Source organism: Heterocephalus glaber, unplaced genomic scaffold (assembly GCF_053883595.1).
Source record: "Heterocephalus glaber isolate CG9 unplaced genomic scaffold, H.glaber_assembly_v1.0 deba00001538, whole genome shotgun sequence".
Classification (NCBI taxonomy): domain Eukaryota; kingdom Metazoa; phylum Chordata; class Mammalia; order Rodentia; family Bathyergidae; genus Heterocephalus; species Heterocephalus glaber.
Window position 1 is genome coordinate 34,491,974 of NW_028258333.1, and position 22,821 is coordinate 34,514,794.

The following is a 22,821-nucleotide window of genomic DNA, read 5'->3' on the forward strand; positions in this document are numbered from 1 at the left end:
CAGAAGATGGAAACAGGAAAAAAATGGCCTGAGGCCATTATAAGAACCAGCAGGACTCCAGCCTTTGCAGCCTCAACACTGCAAAAGTGAAAGCCTTTGTTTTGAGAAGAGATCCACAGAGGACCATGTTCCAGAATGGTGGTGGCCTAGAGAATTTGTTCCTTGGGATTGGGTGCAGAGTGTCAACAATCTAGACACTTAACCCCTATAGGCAAGAGAGAAGGAAGCCTGGTTACTGCTCCAGCTGGTGGTAGACCTTGGCATTATCCATGTGGGCTGGTTTTAGGTACATGAAGAACGCAAGAATTGTGGGGTCATAAAGGTTTCCACCCAGGTATCAGAAGAAGGCCTGGGAAGCCAGGCAGTGTGCTCCTGAAAGCATAGTATAGGAATGTGTGAGTATGAAGCCAAAGGTGCAGTGGAGACCCCAGAAGTTTGGAGAAGCCAGGAACATAGATCATCTGAGGAAAACTGCAAGGAGGGGGCAGAGCCAGCCCCAGAGAGAAGCCATGGGAGCTACAACCACCAGAACTTCTGTAGAGGCAGAGCTACCCAAACCTTTGTGGAATTCACTATTTGCCACAGATTGCTGGGGATGCTAGAAGTGGAACTGTGGGATTTAATGTTTGCCCTGCTGGATTTCAGTCTTGCTTTGTTCCCATTTCTTGGTAACTCCTTGTTTGTAATTTTTGGAATGAAAATGTCTATTTTCTGCCATTGAATGTTGAAAGTGTTTAACTTTCTTTTCATTTGTATAAGGGTTTTCAGCTAAGGGTTTGCCTTAAATATCAGAGGAGACTTGGAACTTGGATGTTTCAGCAATGCTGAAACTGTTAGAACTTTGGCAACTCTTAGACAAGGACTAAATGTCTTTTGCATAAAATGATGTGCCTGAGTCTTTGGGGGTGCAGGGGTGGAATGTTATGGTTTTTGTCTAGATGTCCCCCTAAAGCCTCATGAAGTCAGAGGTGGGGCTTTTTCAGAGGTGGCTGAATCTAGTGTGTGTGACCCTGGAATTGATTCATAGTGCGATGCTAGGCTCAAGGGCGCTAGGATTAAGGATGTGAGTGCTATCCACCCTAAGCAGCCTGAATAAGATATAAGGGATAGAAAGAGCTGTGATTGTCTGTTGCTTGCTCTTGCCTGCCTGCTTGCTATGGACTATTTCTCCTCTGCTGTACCTCTCTGCCATGCCATCTTGCCTTGGAAGCAGCCAACTATGAGCTGAAACCTCTATGAACTGTGAGTTAAATAAACTTTTCCTCCTTTAACTTTGGATTTTGGGTATCTTGTCTTAGCAACAGGAAAAGTAACTAAGAAAAAAATATATATATATACACATTCTGTTAACATTAAGATACGACTGTGATCTGAGAACATAAAACTGGAGTCATCCCTCCTATTTAGTTTATCAAAAGTGAACATTTAGGAGTTAGAACATGTAAAAAATTTGATGAACTGCCTTCAACCTACTGAAAATAATTACAGTCTGTGTTTATTCACAAGTTCAGTGTCTAATCCATGTCTAGGTACTGTGTTTAAAAGAATGGACTAATTTCCAAAATTCTAGAATTCTTTTGGATTTTAATGAACATTTTAACATTTATTCTGTAGTCAGATTTCCTACATTCTGAGTGACTGTGGTAAGGTCATTTAGTCTTAGAGGTTCAATTTATCATCTGTAAAATGAAAACTCTAATAGTTATTCATCTTTGAGGAATATTGAAGTAATTCATAATAATATATATAAAGCTCATAATTGTGGACAAAGTAAATGAAAGTTATTGATGATAGTATTAATAATATTAGTCATATTTATATTTTTTCCGTATCAGTTTACATTATAAAATTTTTATGGAAGCATGTTTATATTACATTATATATATGTAATATTATATATAGATATATGACTCAATTTAAAGAAGGTTTGGGAGACTTTCCTGGAAGTGCTGTTTTGCATATTGATTTTTTTAAACTGAAGTCTCAAGAGAAATGATATTATGCAGGTTACCACATATCTCAGCATACCAGCAGATGATTCTGAGTAGCTGTAGTGAATCAGTTGGTCATAGCCTGAGGTCTCTGCTTTCCACCTGTGTCCCTTGTCAAAGCAGAAAAGCTATCCCCTTCCAGTGAAGCAAAACCCTGATGAGGTCATAGGCTAGGTTAGCTGCTCAAGAAGGTTCCAATAAACCTTGGGGCCAGAAGAACGGAACATCAAGCAAATGTGATACCAATGACATATTATGTTTCTACTTCTAGGACAAGCATGACTTTCAGGACTCCGTGAGAATAACTTTGGATTTTAACCTTACTGATCCAGAAAATGGGCCTGTTCTTGATGATTCTTTACCAAATTCAGTACATGAATATGTAAGTCAGAATACTTTTTTTGTGAATATAATAGGAAAAAGCTTGAGATATGGAAATGCATAGTGCTAAATCAATAATGTATGTATAGGCATATAGAAATTAGCCTTTTGCAGACATCTCCCAATCCCTCTTACTTCCACTTGTAGGAGTTTAGGGAAACTAATAAATGATGCCCTTTTTTCACATCACCTGAATTCAGGACCAATTGAAAGAAATTTCCCCTTTTATCCTAATAAACATGGTGTTAAAAGACATGGTTTAGGTATCTTGGGTGTCCTGGTACTGAACCTTGTACTTAGACCACAAAAAGACAGCAAGTCATCTGACAGTGCTGACCAATCTCTGGCCTTCTCCATTGTGGCCCACCTATAATGCACAAAAAGTAGAGGAGCTGGCCCGGATGTATATTTTCTTGGCTATGCTCCTACCCCAAGAACAAAATATTGTGAACAGACTGGGCTGTGTTCCCCTAGTCTTGCTTCCAATTTCAGAGTCTACTGTTCCATAGCAGAGAGTGAATGAGGGGAAAGAGAAGGAGGAGGATGTCAAGCACATAGCATCAATGGAGGAGTTAGCTTTCCCCATACAACTATCTTCCACTCTCCCTTCCAACCTTCCAAATATATTTATTGTCTCAGCTCTACCAGACACAGAAATTACAGTCTAACCTGGGAATCGGATGTAAGTAATTAAGGGTGTGCTATAGAGGAGAGTTTTAGATCTCATTGGGAACTTCTACATCAGTGGAGGAATCTGGGAGGACCCTCTGTATTTTTTACCAAAGGATAGGGTGATTTTCCATGTTATTTGGAGGAGATGAGGGAGCAAAGGGTATAGTACATGGAAAGGTCCTGGGGTACCAGAAAAGCTGATGTGGCTGAAAAAGCACAAGGGTGATGTGAGATGAGAGAGGAGGCAAAGGCAGGTGCCAGATCCTCCAGGACTTGGTGCCTCTGTGCAAATTTTTAACTTTTTAAAAAAGCAATGCAATGGTGTTGAAAGTTTAAATTTGGTTCAATGATGGTACTGGGTGTGTATTTTTTAAAGAATTTTTTCAGGGACAATATGGAGAATGATTGGAAGGAAGTAAGAGTGAGTGGAGGAGACCAGCTAGGAGACTGTTACTCTAATTCAGAGAGAAGATTGGTGAGAAAGGATTTGGCAGATACGTATTTAGAAGAGAGGTGGGATAAACAATCCTTGTAAGAAGCTGGTGGAGGGAGGACTTAATGAAGAAAATCAAGTAAAACTGCCAAATATGTGGCTTCACTTACCCTCTTGACTGAACTTTGTTACATTCCTAAGTATTTGATTCTTTTCAATAGAAAGTCTCATAACTGGAGTTGATTAGATTTCAATCTTACACTTCTTGACTTGATTTTTTAAAAAACTGTTCTATGGTTGACTAAAGGAAGTGAAAAGTATCCAAGATTATGCATTTTAAAAGGGCAAGAAAGTTTTATATAAATTACTAGAAAAATATCTATGTGAAAAGTTTATTCTTACAAGAATAATCTAAAATTCCTCAAGATTTCTGCAGTACTGCATAATTGATTCTCTTTAATTAATTGATCAACATACTTTAACACTGTCATTTCTGCTGCACCAATTAACAGATAATTTTCCATAATGCTTAAAAACAATTTGAAAACTATTTCCTGTGACTGTTTCAGATTCCCTTTGCCAAAGATTGTGGAAACAAGGAAAAATGTATATCTGACCTCACCCTGGATGTATCCACCACAGAAAAGGGCTTGTTTATTGTCAGGCCCCAGAATGACAAGTTCAACATTAGCCTCACAGTCAAAAATAAAGGTGACAGTGCTTATAACACCAGAACAATAGTACAATATTCTCCAAATCTAATTTTTTCGGGAATTGAGGTAAACTTGGAGTTTTCATTTATTTATTATTATAACCATCATTTATTGAACCTACTTTTCATATTACTAAGATAATTGATTTTATTACATTCATTCTAGAAGAATAGAGAATATTTTGTGCAAAATCACTATACACTAATCCTGAAAGTATCAAGCTTTATTCAAAGATTTTTTTGTTTTGTTTTATTTCTTCAGAGATGTATGTCTCTTCTTAAGGTCAGTGTGAGGAAAAGACAGCTAATGTATCAAAAATGTATGTTCAGGGCCGGAGATTTAGCTCAGTCACACCTCGCCTGCCTCGCAAATGCAAGGTCCTGATTTCGATCCCCAGTACCAAAAAAAAGTATGTTCACAGACACCTTAAGCAATGAAATTGAGATTGAGTCAAGAAAAAAAGTAAATATAACAAAGTTAAAATTGTTTTAACAGAGGTGCAGAAAAAGATCTCTGTGCTGAAAAAAAGCATAATTTATATGCAGAAAAAACAAAGTTAATGTTGTTTTAACAGAGGTGCAGAAAAAGATCTCTGTGTTGAAAAAACCCCCATAATTTATATGCAGAAAATCAAGATACTATTTCTCCCTTTCCAGGCAAAATCCTTACTTTGACAGGTCTGTATTAAATTACTATGTTTTATTAATTCATAACAGAAGGCATTCTTTTGGGAGACAGTAAAAATATCTGTCCAGTAGTTTTTTGTGTTTTTTTTAATTTTTTTTTTTTTTTTTGGTATGAGAATCGAACTTGGGTCCTTGCGCTTGCGCAGCAGGCGGCGATGTCCAGTAGGTTTTAAAAAATATTTTGGCAATAAAATATCTGCATAAAAGACCATATCAAGGTTATTAGTGCTTCCAAATTTGAACTTTGCTTTTAATTGTGATCTCCAAATAAATGAATGAATTTGAATTTAAATTCTGTATATATTTATATGAATTAGTAATATGTATGATTCACATTAAAAAATGTACATAGTGTGAACACTATTGTCTAATTTCCATAAATTCAGATCACTGATACATCTCTCCACTTGTTAGACTATCAGAGACATGATGACTAAAGTAGACTTGACAAAAATGTCATTAATATATCTTGGGTTCAGAGTATTAATTATGAATACAAAGTAATTATATCAATACAAAATGTAAGTGCAAAGTAATGTTGGGAAATGTTACCACTGAAGTTTTCTCTGGAAAGGGTACCATATTAAACATCATTGCCTGTGTCATTTTCAGCCGACTTAATGGCCTTGGCTATAAAACTCACAGTGCAACTCTAATTTTTTTTTGGTTTTTTTTGGTACTGGGGATCCAACTCGGGTCCTTCCACTTGCAGGGCAGGCGGAGGAACCACTGAGCTAAATCCCTGGCCCTTTCCTCTAATGTTTTAACAACAACAGTAATCATAATGGCCTATCTTTCTTTAGCTGTATTATGTGCTAGGCACTATTTTAAGGATTTCACATATTAAATTCTCATTAATTCTTTTATAAGTGTTGCTATACCTACTCACTGCACAGATCTGAAAATTTGCATTTTTGCGTTTTTGCATTTCTGTAATTCCATTTTAAATTGATAGTGTGTTTATTTAACTGGCAGCATTATTTTCCCTCCTTATTGATATATATAATAATGGTGTACTGCATATTAAATTACATTTAAGGTTGGATCAAGTAAAGTATTACTAACTCCATTTGTTAGAAAATCAGACACAGAGAGGTAAGGACTCTTGACTAGGATAAAGCCAGTAGTGGTAGATTCAGGAGTTAAATCCTGGCAGTTGCAGGTCAGAGTCCTTATTCTCCACTCTGCTAACCTCCTCTAAGTACTAATGCTCATTGTGTGCTGCTCTGTGCCAGTTCAGTATGTGTGGATTATTTTGTTCAATCACTACAATCACCTGTGAGGGAGGTGCTGCTGGTGGTCTCATTTTCCAACTGAGGATTTATGCAGGATAATGAGATGTGCTGTCTTTCCAGCACTTTCAAGTGATGTTTTTGTATTTTAATGAATCATGGAACAGGTGGTCCCAGAATGATGTGACTCTCCCAGTCAAACTAAGAGAACATCCTGGCACTGCAGTCCCCAAGGCATAGCTGGGAAACTGTTTTCACCTGCTTCTCTGCTCTAATCCTGTTTATTTTCTTCTCCTAGGGGATCCAAAAAGACAGCTGCGAATCAAATCATAACATCACATGTAAGGTTGGATATCCTTTCCTGAGAAGAGGAGAAATGGTGAGCAGATTATACACAATACATGTAGCAATTGGGTATGAAGAACAACATGCTTAACACATCCACAACAGAGCCATAATTTGCACAATGTGGATGAAAAAGGTTGATTTTAAACTTTTTACAGCTTGAAATTTCATATAGTCCAAAATTCTTCTGTTGCCCTAAAATTCTTATGTTGAAATTTATTCTCCAATTTTACAGTATTAAGAAGTGGAGTGGGGATGGGGATTTAACTCAGTGGTTCTGCCGACTGCCTCAAGAGTTCAATCCCCAGTACCAAAAAAACAAAAAAACAAAAAAACAAAAAAAAGAAGAATGGGCCGGGGATTTAGCTCGGTGGTTGAGGCTCCTGCCTTGCAAGCACAAGGTCCCAAGTTCAATCCCTGGTACCAAAAAAAAAAAAAAGAAGTAGAGCCTTTGGCATTAGTGGCTTTATAAAAGAGGTTCACAAGGAGCTTGTTCGACCCTTTTATCTTATGAGGCCACAGAGTAGTCACAATGTACAGAGAACAGGCCTTCAACAGACACTGAGTTGGTTGGTGCTTTGATCTCAAAACTCCCAGCTTCTAAACTACAAGCAATACGTTTATGTTGTTTATAAATTATTCAGTCTAATGTATTTTGTTATAACAGTCTAAACAAACTAAGACAAAATCAAAATCAAAAGCCAAGTATTACATGAATCAAATTCAAATACAAAGACAAAATTATGGCAGATAAATAGACCTGCTGAGCTACATTCCCACCAGAAATGAATGAAGGTTCCGATTTCTCAATATCATGAATATCTTTTTTATTATAGTTACTCTGGTGAATGTGAAGTAAAACCGCATAGTGATTTTGACTTGCACTTATTCTAATGCCTAATGATATTTATTTTGTGCAACTTTTCATGTGCATATGGGCCGTATGTATATATGCTTTGGAGAAATGTGTTCTGACCCTTTACCCATTTTATATTATCTATTTTATATTACTTTTATATTCTAAATTATAAGTTCTTCTTATATTCAACATTCAAGTTCCTATTTAGATATATGATTTGCAAATATTTTCTCTGATTCTCATGGTTGTATTTTCACTTTCAGTCTAGTTTATTTAATCTTTTATGCCTGTATTCTTGCTGTCATATCTAAGGAAGTTTTCCCTGATTCAAGGTCAGGAATATTTTTCTATGTTTTCTTCAAAGTGTTCTGTCATTTTAACTCTTATGTTTTGGTCTGTAACCTATTTTTAATAACTTTTTTTGTTGGATGTAAGAAAAGAACCCAATTAAAAACTTTTTTTCCACATAGATACCCCCTTGTCCCACATCATTCCAGAAAAAATTTAATTTCCTGCACTTAACCATTCTTAATCATTTCTTCTTCTATTTGGCAATTCCTTGTTGCTCAGAGTAAAAGCTTAAAGCAATGCATCTTATCTTTAGGCAGATAGACAATTTGCAAGTAATTTCAACATGGCTTTATTTAAACAGAATATTTTTGGGTTTCAAAGATCTAGATTTTTCAGTTTAAGCATTTTAGGATAAGATGAATATGCAATAAATATCTTTTTTTCTTCTCTGCTTCTCTTCTGGTGTTTTGCCCTAGGTATAAAAACTCAGCAAGAAAGCAAAAACTTACTTGCCCCGACTAGTCATGGAGGTTAAAGAAAGGCAGGGAAAGGGCTCTCAATGAGCCACTCAAACATTTGACCTTTGTCTGTGATATCTCAAGCTCATCCAGAAAAATAAAATTTTTACTGAAATTTTACTATTTCAAAACAATAAGAATATTGCAGTGATTGCAGATTCTTAAAAGATCCCTTCCTTTTCCTTTTTCATTTTAAATAAAATATATATATATATGGAAGAAGAAAATACAAAAGAAAACTCCATGGTACAATAGTGCCAAACCAATGACCCGTGAGATTCTGGTGATCTCTTATATGAATAGTGCCTAAATAGATTAAAAGAGTCTTAAAAAATCAAAACTGCTCCTGTCTAGGGCTTAATCGCAAAGATAAATTTTTTATTTATTTATTTATTTTAAATTTTTTTTGGTACTGGGAATCGAATTTGGGTCCTTGTGCTTGCCAGGCAGGCGTGAGAAACACTGAGCTAAATCCCCAGCCCTAAAGATAAAATTTTAGATAGTTTCTATTGTACATTTTGGACTGTTTTGCTGACCCTAATTACAAAATACTTCAGCATAAAACAAGATTAATTCTGACAATGGGAAATGTAATTTAATAAGTATTGTTATAAGGCTTCTTGGACAAGAACAAATAATTTTTTAGTTTACCTGCTGATATTCACAAAGCCATGGATTGTGTAGTCTATGTGTGTTCAGGCATAGTTTCTTAAAAATCAGTTACCTGCATCAGAGTGTTCATGTAACAGAAATATTTTCAAATTTTTATTAAGTATAATATTAACTATGTAAACTTTTACAAACAAAACTATTTTCTCATTCTAGTTTACTCTAAGTAGCTAAGTTTTTGCTTTATTTTCTTTTCATTTCTTAAAGTTCTAGAACAATTCTTATACTAATAAATTAATGGATCCAAATATGTTTTCCTCTGTTTTAAAATGAATATATTTAGGTATATAGATCTGCTGGTAAAGAGATGTATTTTTACTTCATAGGTAACTTTCAAGATATTATTTCAATTTAACACAACTTATCTCATGGAAAACATGTTCATCCATTTAAGTGCAACAAGGTTGGTTTATGTGTGTATGAATGTGTATGTTTATGTTTATATAATTACTTTCATATAATTAGAATATTTTGCTTTACAGAGTCACTAGCAAGTTCTTGCAACTTGTATGACATTAGTAGAAGTAAAAGTCCATGAGCCACACTGCTTCACAAAAATACTCCTTTCCATAATTAATAAAATAAGGAAATTTTTATTTAAAAGTAATAATCTAATCAGCTGGATTAAATCATTGGTATATGAGCTGTGGAGCATATTATAATCACACATCGGTTATATCTGCTAAATCGCACTCATTTAAGATTTTACAAGATCTGCTAATTTAAAAATTTTCCATCAAAGGTCATCTGAATCACTAGCTGGACTTAATGTTTTGCCTTTGCCTTTTTAATTTAAGAAATTTTATCCAAATTAGTCAAAACCTCTAAGTGTTATCATAAAAAACACAGACAAAAAAATAGCAAAAAATAATAAATTGAAATGATAGTTTAACTCTCTTCTTTGTGTAATTATCCCACTGTACCGTCTCCAGTGAGACCAAGCACTATCTTTTGTTGCTTTTTCCCAGTAACTAACATGGTGCCTATATATAGTAATTATTAAATAGATGAAGAGTAAATGAATGTGAAAAATGAATTAATGAGTGAACTAATTTGGCATGTTCAATTCAATTCAACAAATACTTATTTGATTTCTGCTATGAAAGATACTGCCTTTCTAAACTTACTAAATTACTAAAATTACTAAAGATGAATATAAAATTGCTATCCTCCCCATGGAGTGACTACCTCAGTAAGACCTTGAGACTGATATAACATTATTGTAATACAGAGTAGAGAAAGGAAAATTCATTATAGAAATATAAACCATGTGTCAGAGTCTTAAAAGGGAATAAAATTGGGGGCCGGGGATTTAGCTCAGTGCTTTCGCTGCCTGCAGCGCAAGCGCAAGGACCCGAATTCGATCCCCGGTACCAAAAAAAAAAAAAAAAAGAGTAAAATTATATCTACTTGACAATGAGAAACTAAGAAAGCTTTATCAATACATTTATAATTGAGAAACCTTAAAGGTTGGATAGTATTTCACAATGAGGTAGGTGAATAGGATTGGGTAAAATATTTTTAGAGATAATATACAGCTTGAGAGAAAACTGAAAGGTAGATTAGTTGATCTACTTGAAGAATACTTTGTAATCAGTTATATTTGAAACATAAAGAGCATATAAACTAGTAAAGTGAAGTAAACACCCTAAACACCTGAAGTGTGCACCCTTCTATATTATGCTATATCTCAAATGTCAGTCCAACACATATTTTCCTTAACTAGATAGGAATTAAGGAGCCAGAAGGTGTTTTTTTTCTTTTTCTGTTTTTGGTGCCAGGGACCGAAAGAAGGTTTTTAAGGAGTGAAGTCATATGTACAAAGTTGCTTCTTAAGCTTAATTTACATGCACTATGGATTAGATGAGAGAGGAGGGGGCCATTTATACTAAGAGCTCAGCCACATGAATAAGTAGAACCCAAGGGCATGCTGGTTTTCCTGCCCTGTTTGCCTATTCCAAGCCACCGTATACACTTGTTAACAAGCAGAACCATTAAAAGGTACTCATTGCCTATTCTGTGAGATAACATGCTAGGGGCTTGGTCAGCCTGTGGAGGGGTGTGTGTAATCATAATAATGAAGGCCAATTAGCTATTTGCTAGGTTAGAGGCATTTTACACTTCTTATCATTTAATCATCATTTATTAATTCTATGACTAAACCTCTATTTTATGAATGAAGAAACTAAAGCACAAAGTGACTAAATAACTTTCCCAAAGTGTACAATCCTATTCTGTAACCCTATGTTATATCATTTGCACATGCTTTTTTAGTAAGTATGAATATTAGAGTATGAGATGTGTGTGTATATATTATAATAAAAGTATGCATAATTTATTGTGTATATTATATATAATTAATATAGCCAACATCAAGGTAATAAATAAATGCTTTACAAATAATATGAATCCAACTACTGCATCTGAAAAGACTATCAAAGTGAAAGAACAGAAGACTTTAGATTTATTCTCATCTGTGTGACGGTGGTTGTATCTCTTTGCAAGAACCTCATCTGTGATAAATAAATATTATCTAAGATCAGTTTTGTTAAAAACAATAATTTGTCCAACTTGTACCTACTAAATGTACATTTCTAGAAGAGAAGCCCAGCAATCTGTGCACTTTAATAATCAAACCTGGGGTTTCTTAAAATTATCACAAAGTTTTGGGAAACATGAAACTCAGTGTGGTTTTCAATTCTAGCTGCATATCAGAATTAACTTGGGAATTTTTAACAGTACCTACCTCTGATCTTTCTCACCCCAACTAAAAGATAATTAAGAATTCTCCTCTTTTATGCTTTTACTTATTTGCCAATATAAGCATCTCTGCAAATGCTTGGAAATGTTTCTAAATAATCAACAGTATAATGATTTGTCTGAATATGTTATGTATTTTCTAGTGACAGTGAAGAACCTTCTGAAACACTTTTTGATAATGAAGTAAATATTTCTATCCCAGTAAAATATGAAGCTGGACTACAGTTCTACAGGTAGGAAAAAACCACACTTATATGTTTATGATTCTGTTAACATGTTTGTTCTACAGGTGTGGTCCCTGGGGAAGAGAGCATTCCTATCAATCTCCTGTAAGCTTATTAGGAAGCTAAATTGTCCAACCTTACCCCAAACCTACTGAGTCAGAAACTCGGGATGGTGTTAAATAAGTCTTCCAGATAATTCTCATCACCCTACCATTTGAGAACTTGTATTCTAAATAATCTAAAATATGAGGTTCTAGTGATACTAGATTGCATTGGCAGTCCAGTTTTAACTCCTAAGTACAACCTGAAGATCTACAACTCTTTCACAAAATATAATATTTTCTGATATATTATCAGGATATTTCTTGGCCATCGTTCTTATCCTGTGGGATCTGACCAGCTTACCAATTCTGAACACATAAGATGAAAGTATTTTCTCAGATGAGCCATTTATTTTTTTCCACCATTTATGAACCATTTTTCCCTTAAGAACTTGTTATGTACCCCCAAACCAATCACATTGACAAACTTTCCCTTTGTAAATTTTCATGCTTAAGCAGAACTCCAATAAATATGTGCAATGTAAACAAAAAATATAAGAACCATTTGCAAATTAAGTGTAATCTAAAAATCTTATTGTTTTAATAATTTGTTTTATGGCACTTTCTCTTTGTGGGTAAGAAATCACAAAAATGAAAATAATAGGATATATGCATAAATTTTGCTTACAATTTTAAGTATTTACACATTGTTGGGGTTTTTTTCTATTTTGTTGTATTCACTTCTGTTGGTACACTGATTTTACTAATAATTTTTCGTTTACTTAAAATTGCATTTTGACACGTATTTTTTCTGTGTCCCCTTGACTGAAGTGCCATCTAAAATGTGATCTTAAGTTATACAAAGTTTATCCAAAAAACACAACAATGGGGAAGATTGAACCTTTAAGTTTAGCAGTAAATATAAGATTTAAATTGAGAAAAGGTAAATTAGAACAAAAAATTCTAGTGAAAATTTAGCAGTACTAAAAATATTCAATTCTACTTTGATTCTTTTACTAAATATAAATGATAATGAATTCATGGAAATTTTTCACTTGTCAACAGGAAATGTTTATTTAAAAAACTTTATATAGTTTAGCATTTTAGGGCAAATAAGCATAAATGACTATTGAACTAAATTACATAACCCTTCACATCTTCCTCAGAATTTTGGATTTCTGGATAAAAGAATTCCCCTCTGATTTGAACTGTTTACAAATATTTCTATGGAATTATGTAGTATGAAAAAAGAAAAAAATTAGGCCAAATTAAAGTTAAACTTTGTGTTTTATTTTTATTTTTTTTAATTAATTCTTTTTAGTTCTGCAAGTGAATACCATATTTCAGTTGGGGCCAATGAAACTGTCCCTGAAGTAATTAATTCTACTGAGAACATTGGAAATGAAATTAATATCTCCTACTTGGTAAGAATTGATCTCTAAGCTAATCCAAATGAGTTATTTAGTCATTTATAAACTAAGATATTTACAAACACATTATTTTAGCATTTAATCTCTATATCCTAGCATACTTCTCTTTATAAGTTTACCAGTTTAAAATATTTTATTTAAACTGATAAAAATTATTCATGGAATCAATTTTAAAGACTTATATCTCTAATTTGCTCCTAAAACATAATAATTTAGAATGACTTTTCCAGAAAAAAAATAAATCATGGAACCAAATTGATATAACCTATTAGCAGACCAGTCTTTTTTTTTTTTTTTGGCACTGGGGATTGAACTCAGGTCCTTCCACTTGCGAGGCAGGCACCAGAACCACTGAGCTACATCCCCAACCCTAGCAGACCAGTCTTAACTCCTTAATACAAGCTATAGACTTTATTTATTATATTATTTTTATGCAAGGAAGGAAAAAGTACTCCATTCAAATGATAGATTTAAATATACACTGAAAAGTATGAAACAACCCAACACAATTATAAATTAAGTCAATCTTTTGGAGAATTATCAACATGAAAAAGGTTCTCTTACAAAATGGAAATAAATATGCATTCTCAAGATGAATTTTATTGGGTTTTTTTGGTAGAGGAAGGAAGGAAGGAAGGGAGAGAAAAGGAGGGAGGGAGGGAGGAAGGAAGGGAGGAAGGAAGAGAAAGAAGGGAACAAAGAGACCGAAGGATAGGGAGGAAATGAAAAAGTTGCCTATTATTAATCTTCATTTATTATAACTTATCAGGGTCAAATTTAAAACATATGCTCCCTATAATGAATAATATTGATATTAATAACATTGTTCAGAATATCCCTAAGCATAAATCTTTGTATTCATCTCTCATTATTCTGCTGGGGTAAACTCTAGAATTGGTGAAATGACATAAAAATAAAAGAATACTTGTTAAGTAAGATCCAGTGACTTACTGGCAGCAATTTTCCCTAGGAAATTATTGATGACACAAAGATTTCATTCTGAACAATGTTATCTATAATAGCCTGAAAATAAATCTGGGCAAAATCTAACAGCTTAACAGTGTCAATTAAATAAATTAAATATTCTGTGAAGAACAACATATATTCAAAGAATGACAGTTTATTGTGATATTGTAGAGGTTACATTCTGAAATAATAAACCCTAATTCTACTATTTACCAGTTCGTTTACCTTGTAAGACTTTGATTCTTATACTTTAGTCTGTTACCTCATAGATAAAGCACTTCTAACAAGATTGTTAACAAGGTTAAAACAATAACATAAATAAGATGATTAGCACAATGTGTTGCACATCATCACCAACCAATATTGATATTGTAATTGTCTTTTTTAGCCATTAACCGTCATATTCTCGAAAAAAACCACCTGTTTTGGAGAAAAATATCATAGCATAACAAATTTTACAGACATTATACAGAATTTTATGTGATATAAGTTTTATAAAATGAATATATACAAATAATTAAGACATGAAGTATACACTAAAACATTATTAAGGTAATTGAATTATAGGAAGTTCAGTTTCTGTTTATTGTCATTAGTTTCCTTTAATTTTTTTTAGTAAGAAAAAATAAGTAATAACAGAATACATGCTTTCTGACAATATGTCAGGGAAGAAATGAATTTCAAATGGGAAGCCATGCTAGGCAAGCCCCGGGCAGATCAGCATAGGAAGACAGAGTTAAGGAACATGCTCATGTTGCAAAGGCTAGGCACAGGTCAAGAACCTCCAGAATTCCAGGATTAAGGGATACATTTAATCTTCAGCAACCATCGGAGAAACTGTCAGTCTGGAAGCCTTAGTCTGATTGGTGGTGGATTTTATGGTATCTGTCTGTTGAGTTCATAGAGCTCCTACTGGATAAAGATACTGCCCAAAGAGGCTGTAGAGAAGGGTTAGGGCCTGGAGATCACACTTGTGATAGGAAGGAGGGCCACTTTACCCAATGGCCCCAACTCAATTGCACCTTCTGAGCAGGCAAGGACTTCTGGAAAGTGAGTTCACCTTCCTGCTAGACTTCATTCTCTCTATCCTTCTCTAAACACTACATTTGTCATTAATAGCACAGTGTGATACTAAGTGAGAATTCAGGGTTCATGGGTAACAAGTGGAGATGGAGATGAAAGTCCGTCTTACTCTCATCAGACCACGTTATCAAAAGCCAGTGACACAGCTGGGGATAGAATTGTGAAGGGAAGCAAATGAGCATCTGGTTTTCCTGCACAGTGCTGACAGATCCTATCTAGCTAGAGTTGGAGATGATTTATGGCTTTTGGGAATTATGATGAACAGGACCGAAGCAACCATAAATATGCTAAATTATTCTACATAGATCAAGTAGATGGTTTCCTTCCTTTCCGGCTGCAGAACCCTGGCTTCTAAGAAAGGACCATAAGCATAGCAAGAGCATAACTGATTCTGATTTTCAGTTATCAGATTCTGATTTTCTATTGATAGCAGTGCTATTTTAAAAGTGAAGGATGAAGAAACAATATGATTATAGCTGTTATGATACAAACATTCATATTTTCTTGCTGGATTCATTAACCCAATTTCTATACAGTGCATAAACCATATTTATTTGGGGTCTCAAATTTTTATGCAACTCAATCTATCAATTAAGAACCAAGGTCCTATATAAGATGAAAAGGACATTACGAAAAGAGGAAGAAAAATTTACGTTTCTATTTTTTTCCTACAGATTAGAAAAAGAGGGCATTTTCCAGTGCCAGAACTTAAGCTGTCAATTTCATTCCCCAATTTGACATCAGATGGTTTTCCTGTGCTGTACCCAAGTAGATGGTCATCCTCTGACGTAAGTCATGTGCGCCTTGGGATTGTGTACTTACTATTACCTCTTTGCTTTGCATTTGAGCTTTTTGCTCAGCATGCCACCTATGATAAAGTTTAAAGTAACATAGCCTTTAGAAGATTAAAAATTTTTCTTCTTTTTTTGTTTTGGTACCGGGGATCGAACTCAGGTCCTTGCGCTTGCGCAGCAGGCGGCGAAACTACTGAGCTAAATCACCGGCCCTAGAAGATTAAAAATTTACAATAATAACTTCCACTAGTTGTTTAGTAGATGCAGTAGTTCTCTGAAGCAAGGGTAACAAAGTACCAAAAATCGGTAACTATGAAATAATTAAGTTGGTTTCTTCTGGACACCTGAGGGAGAAGCTGTCCTGTGCTTTCTTCCCTAGCTTCTGGTGGCTGGCTGGCAACTCTTCGAGATCCGTGGCTTGTGACAACGTAACTCTAATCTCTGCCTGTTTCTAATCGCCTTATTTGTGGTTTTCTGTGTTCTCCTTTCCTGTCTGTGTTTTTCTCTCACTTATTGCATTTAGAGCCCACTCATATTCATGATATTCTTATCAGGGAATTTTTAATTTAATTATACCCACAAAGACTCTATTTCCAAATAAGGCCACATTTGCAAGTTTAGGGCATTAAGGATTTGGGTATATCTTTTTTGAATCATTATTTAATCAACTATAGTAGACTTTACATAATTAATTGTCTATGCCTGAAGTATTTGTTATACTTTTTAATTTGTGTAAGGTGCTCAGACAGCTCTCTAAAGACACTTCTCAGTTGTTCTTAAACATACGTAACTATGCCTAAAATAATAGTATATTGTTTATGCCCTTATCCCAAACAACAGCAATATTGCACCCCCTTTGTTTCTTTAGCATTGAATATATGGTAGTTAATTATTATTGGTTAGAGTCCAAAACATGAAAAATCACAGTATTAATGCATGCATGATTTCGACATTTGAAAAATTTGTTTTCTTTTCACACATTTTGAAAATTGTTCTCAAAATCAAGAAGAAGCAGCAGCAGTAATCGATTCATAATCATTGCTTTTCTAAAGATAGGAAAGAAAGAAACTCTGGAATTTCCCTCTAATTCTAAAACATTGATTTGTGAAAATCTAGAAAGAGAAAAATTGTAATTTTCATATTACTTTATTAATTTTTATCCTTATTACCTTTTATCTATGATGCAAAATTTTAATTAGATCGAGTCTAGGGAAACAATCCAAAAGCAAGCTTTCCTATAATCATGGCCTTTTAGGAAAAACGGGAAACACAGGAAAAACAGTTTTATAGGAAAAATACCTTTTTTCCTATAATCATGTATAGTGATACTGCTTATATCTTCCTCCCTCATATGCTAAGGATCTTATCCTTGGTATGTAGAAGACTCAAAAATATTATTCAGTAAATACATAAACACAGACAAAAGTTCCTCTTTTCAGTTGTGTTTCATAAGTCATCATATAAACACCATCGTACAAAAGAACAATGCTCTTTTTCCTCAGCTGAGTTTTAAATTTTTCTCAACCCATGTTATTGGGATTTACAAACTAATCTTTTAAAAATACAATAAATTATTGAGTAAATTGCTCGTAAAATAGTAAGTTCTACTAGCATCCTTTCTTTTCTTTTACAACCTGACTGGAATCAGTTGGCAATTCAAAAGTGCCATGATAATGCTAATTATTTTATGGGGATAGGAATATATGGATGGTGCCTAATAGCCTCTTCTCTTACGAAGACAAATCTTTAATGAATGGCAATGGCTGTCATTCACAGTTTCTTCATGTTACTGTACCAACTCATTTATCCCTTTGGTATTGTCTAATAAAAACAAGTTTTGCTTTTCAGAATGCAAACTGCAGGCCTCATAGCCTGGAGGATCCTCTTGGTATCAACTCTGGAAAGAAAACGATTATATCAAAATCTGAAGATCTCAGACGAGGCACACTTCTGGTAAACTAAGTGTTATTTTTACCTTATGGTTTACAATTAGAATAAGTTCAGTATCAACCTGGAAATTACAATCTAGAGTATTTTAATGTAGTATTTTGGTTATATAAGAAGGCTACTAATATATACCTCAACATTCAAACAGGACTGCAGCACGTGTAAATTTGCTACCATCACATGCAATCTCCTTCCTTCTGACATGAGTCAAGTGAATGTTTCGCTCATCTTGTGGAAACCAACTTTTGTAAAAGTAAGTGTTTGCATTGTTCTTTGCAGTTATTGAATCAAATCAACAAATGTCACTACTTATTATGAGTGCTCAAAGCACACTATGGAAAGAACATGAGTTTGGAAGTCAGAATGTGATCTAAGCACCAGCTCTGCTTAATTAGCTGAGTGGGTCTCATCTCCCCTGTTAATTGCTAAGCTGTCTCCAAGATCTCCTTCTAAAAGTATATTTCACTCAGTTTCTCTCATCCTTTTTTTTTGAGATGAAAACTTCTCCAGAATCATAGCTTGTCATTAAATTAATAGTTTGGAATCCAATGAAAGTATGAGGAATTATAGAGTGACAATCTTTGATACCACTAACAATGGAGAGAGCTGGCATCTATATGAATTTGTGTTATATTGAACTTTTATTCTATGTAGATACATTTTGAAAGACATTTTAACCCTTGTTCAAGTCAACTATGTCAAACAACAGACCACTTTAAAACCTGGGTGTGGGGGTTGTATTATTTGGTTCTCTCTTAAGAAGTATTTAGTTGATCCTATGAAACCATTTTCAGGTTTAATCATATTACATTACTATTTTTCTAAGTTATGCAGCCTTGAATATTTGTAATTTTATGGCTAGTCCTAAATAAGTGCCTATATGAACCTGGTATAGTATTTAATGCTATGTTTATGTAGCTACTTCCTTGTACGTTAACGGCAAGGAGAACTTGAGGTTTATTTCTCTAAGAAAAAAATCAGAAGGGAAATGATTTGTAAAATTATTTTTACTCAGTGACAAGAATCCAAGTGAAGGTTTGGAGAGACCAAAAAGGGGAATGGGTACCCAGTCATCATTAGATACTATCAGTTCTGTTTGGAAGTTAACAAAACCAGTGTTTTTAACCTCAGGAACATCTCTGCTTTAATAACTGTATTACTCAAACATGACCAGCTCCCATTTAGTTATTAGCATAATATATTAAAACAAATCCTATCTGCTTTCCAGACACATTTTTCCAGCTTAAATCTTACAATAAGGGGAGCGCTTCAAAGTGAAAATTCATCACTGGTTATAGATAGTAGCAACCAAAAAAGAGAGGTAAGTGCAGCTCTAAGCTTTGAAAGCATTATGCATTTTACTCCAAATTTTGTGACATAATCTTTAATAACTTTATATTCCCATAAGCTATGACTGGTACTGGTCTCAGTAAGTGACAGATACTATTTGTTTTATACTTCATTACCTTCAAATGTGACTTTATCCTTATTCTTCTCCCTAAGAAACTAGGAAAATCATATTTACAATTAACATGCCATGTTTGACTTTATTGCTTCTATCACAGCAAATAGATGTTTTCACTCTCACATTGATAACAAGTAATGCATTTGTAATTTTCCTTATTAAAAATTGACATTATAAAATGCAGCTGATATCTGAAGAGCAGACCTGGAAAAACAATTTCTTTTCATAAAATGACTTTATATTATACAGAAATACATGTGAATTTTTTAAATTTTTTCTGCATTTAGTCATTGGGAAATCTGAAACAAAAATGAGATAGTAAACCCTAATACAAATTCAGACTGAGTTCTAGGTAGAAATACAAATTTGAGGTTTTTACTCTTAAACTTCTATGAAATAAGCCCAAAGTACTTGTTATGGATACAGAAACCAGGATGATTTCCCTTCCTGACCTGGGAGAATTTAAATATCCCTTGTGGTAAACAGCACTACAAGAGTCAAGTTCCATTCAAGTTCTATTTAGAAGCTCTCTGCCATTCACATATTCCTGAAACATTGTCTATTTTAAATTATTCCAGTGTCATTGATCTCTGGTAAGTATATTCCTTTTAAAAAAAGAAATAAAATGCATGCATTTAACACTTTCCACTTCATAAAAATACTTAGCTTGATCAATGCAGAATGCAAAATCATTACACTCACAGAAAAGTTAACATTTCACTAAAATTTGAAAAATACAGGTATTTATAATATTGGAAGAAAGTATATTTGATTCCTAAATCTGTTGTGGTAAAATTTTTTAATTAGCTTTATTTTTCCTAAAACGTTAGTTTAAAATTCTCTTGGAGATATTAATTTTACATTTGATCCTAAAGGAATTATATCTATATTAATGAATTTACCCAAAGTGATAATTTTATAATTGTGTGACCTTGGGGAAGTCACTGATCTTATCTAGACTCCATCTTCTACATGTTTAAGTTCAGGCAATCATTTTAGAAGTTTTTGCTCTCTTAATGGTCTGATTCTATGCATATCTATATTTCAGTCTATCACCATTGACCTAACTAGAGTGATTTGAGGGATTTTTGATTAGAATCTATTATATGCAAATATGTCCCCTGTTAATTCCTTTTTTACCCTAGTTTTCCCCCTAGACTGAGGAATTCAAATATTCCATATTAAAGTCAAATACAGAAACTCAAGCTACTGCTAACCACTGATATGCACCCAAATTAAGTTTTTTGTTTTAGATATCTAAGGGATGAGAGAGACACAGAGCAGACAAGTTTCACTGATGTTTGGGTACCTCATTATGAAACTCCCAGTATCTGGAGCACTGAAAATTATCCGTCTCACAGTTTGACTTTAATCAAGACCTAAGCAATAGGTGACAGAGAGATAAGTCAGCTGGAGGAAATAGTTTGGTATAATAAAAAACACATCAGGGTGAATGTATAAATATCTATATACTTGAGATTTGTGCATGTTATAGAATGAAAATTATATTTTCATTTAATTAGAATTATAGCACATTAGAACTAGAAGAAGAAGATCTACTCAGGTTTTTATTTCACAACATATGTTTTTCCAGCCTAGCCAGTGCTGTTGTGATAATGTACTGGTCTGTTAAGAAATCTTCAAAATATACAATACTTTGGTTTTCCTTGAGTTAAATAGAAATTCATTCCTACCCTTAAGCATTCTGATTCATTGATAGTTCTCTATGTATAAAGTTCTGAAAGATAAAATTCTTAATATTTTCTTGGTAATAATAATTTTGATCTGGTTAGGGATTTATAATAGATGAAGAGCATTTTCCAATGTAAACTCAATGTTTTCTCTGTATGTAGGACTGAGATTAACTACACTGTTTGGTAGAAAATTATAGCCTGCAAGAACGCAATGTTACAGGAGTTCTAGAGGGTGTTTATTTATATTAACAATTTGTTTAACAATTTTTAGCTTGCTATTCAAATATCCAAAGATGGTTTACCAGGAAGAGTGCCATTATGGGTTATTCTCTTGAGTGCTTTTGCTGGATTACTGCTGTTAATGCTACTCATATTAGCACTGTGGAAGGTAAGCTCCAAAGTTCTTTTGATTCTGTTCCAACCATCAACAGCAAATTGGTGAAATAAACTATGATTTATCCCTACTGTGGAATATAGTATTTAACAGCAATGAAATAGACATTGAAATGATGTCCAGACATCCAGAAATCATTGAGGATCTCTAGAGGTTAAGGTTGTAGGGGATCTTCATATGTCACTAACATTTGAAATATCTTAATAAGTGCTACTTTTATAAACAGAGAAGAATGAAAGAATGAATTCCTCTGTAAGTTTGAGGACATATAAGCAATAAATTAATAGATAAGATAAGTATTATCCTAATCACACATCTGTATATATTTTAAAGATCAAGTGCTGGTTTAATGTAAAAAAAAAAAAAGACATACCACATTTTATGCAGTACTTTTGTACCTGAGCAAAGGATGGAAATTTTACTAATAATTTGATACAAAGGAAATGTTAAAGTTTCACAGACTTTTACTTCAAATTCTTTTGTAAGTTTGAGTCATCATCTCTTTTCTGTAAGGTTAATCTGGATATTTATACAGGTGCTAGGATTAGACAGAGATGTGAAAGATTTTTTAAAGTCTGAACTGTATCATTTTCAAACAAATACAGGTGATAATCACTTATGGTATAAAGAGAGAAGAAAACCCTGCAGAAAAGTTAGATGTAATGTTTTTTTCAATTAAATATCAAATTAGCCTTTACTCTAGCAAAACATATACTTATGTTTTACTCGATGCTTTGTTAAATAGTTAAAACATGTTCAAAATACAGAATTTAGCTACACATTTATTTTTCTAATACATAAAAAATTAATTAAGCAAATAGTAAGTTTCTCTGGAACTGAATTTCTAATTGTTCCTATCCTTTCTGACTCTTCCTGAATGACTAACTTCCTCTTTAGGGGTTTACTATCAGAGGACAAGATGAACACAAACCCATGTTAAGGATCTAGGTCAATGACATTTAATTCAATAAGTAGAGTCTATAAGGTTTTTTCCCAACAAAATTCCAAGAGAAAATTCTCCATTGAGTTCAACATCCAAGTCTTCCTCTTTACAAAATGTCAGTATTCTCTGTAATACCTGATTTTGCCACACTGTGGTACTCAAGGCCTGGCTTATTGATTGTGCTTGAAATATGGGAAGTAGTTTCTTCATTTATAAGCACCATTAACACAGTGTGTTTCTGATCATTTCTTTCAGTATGGTCTTCTATTCTGAGCACTATGTTTGCCTGT

The 22,821-nt window shown here is 33.7% G+C and overlaps 1 protein-coding gene across 3 annotated transcripts in view; it reads left to right on the plus strand.

Moving 5' to 3' along the window:
* Positions 1–22,821, plus strand: part of Itga1 (integrin subunit alpha 1) — a 140,107-nt gene that overhangs the window by 111,455 nt on the left and 5,831 nt on the right. For all 3 annotated transcript variants that reach the window (XM_004848539.3, XM_021261433.2, XM_021261434.2), the window contains 11 exons: positions 2,263–2,373; positions 4,047–4,256; positions 6,407–6,487; positions 9,117–9,193; positions 11,694–11,783; positions 13,137–13,239; positions 15,969–16,082; positions 17,937–18,041; positions 18,184–18,288; positions 19,264–19,356; positions 21,466–21,582. In XM_004848539.3, coding sequence (XP_004848596.1) covers positions 2,263–2,373; positions 4,047–4,256; positions 6,407–6,487; positions 9,117–9,193; positions 11,694–11,783; positions 13,137–13,239; positions 15,969–16,082; positions 17,937–18,041; positions 18,184–18,288; positions 19,264–19,356; positions 21,466–21,582 — 1,206 coding nt within the window. The remainder of the gene's footprint in view (positions 1–2,262; positions 2,374–4,046; positions 4,257–6,406; positions 6,488–9,116; positions 9,194–11,693; positions 11,784–13,136; positions 13,240–15,968; positions 16,083–17,936; positions 18,042–18,183; positions 18,289–19,263; positions 19,357–21,465; positions 21,583–22,821) is intronic.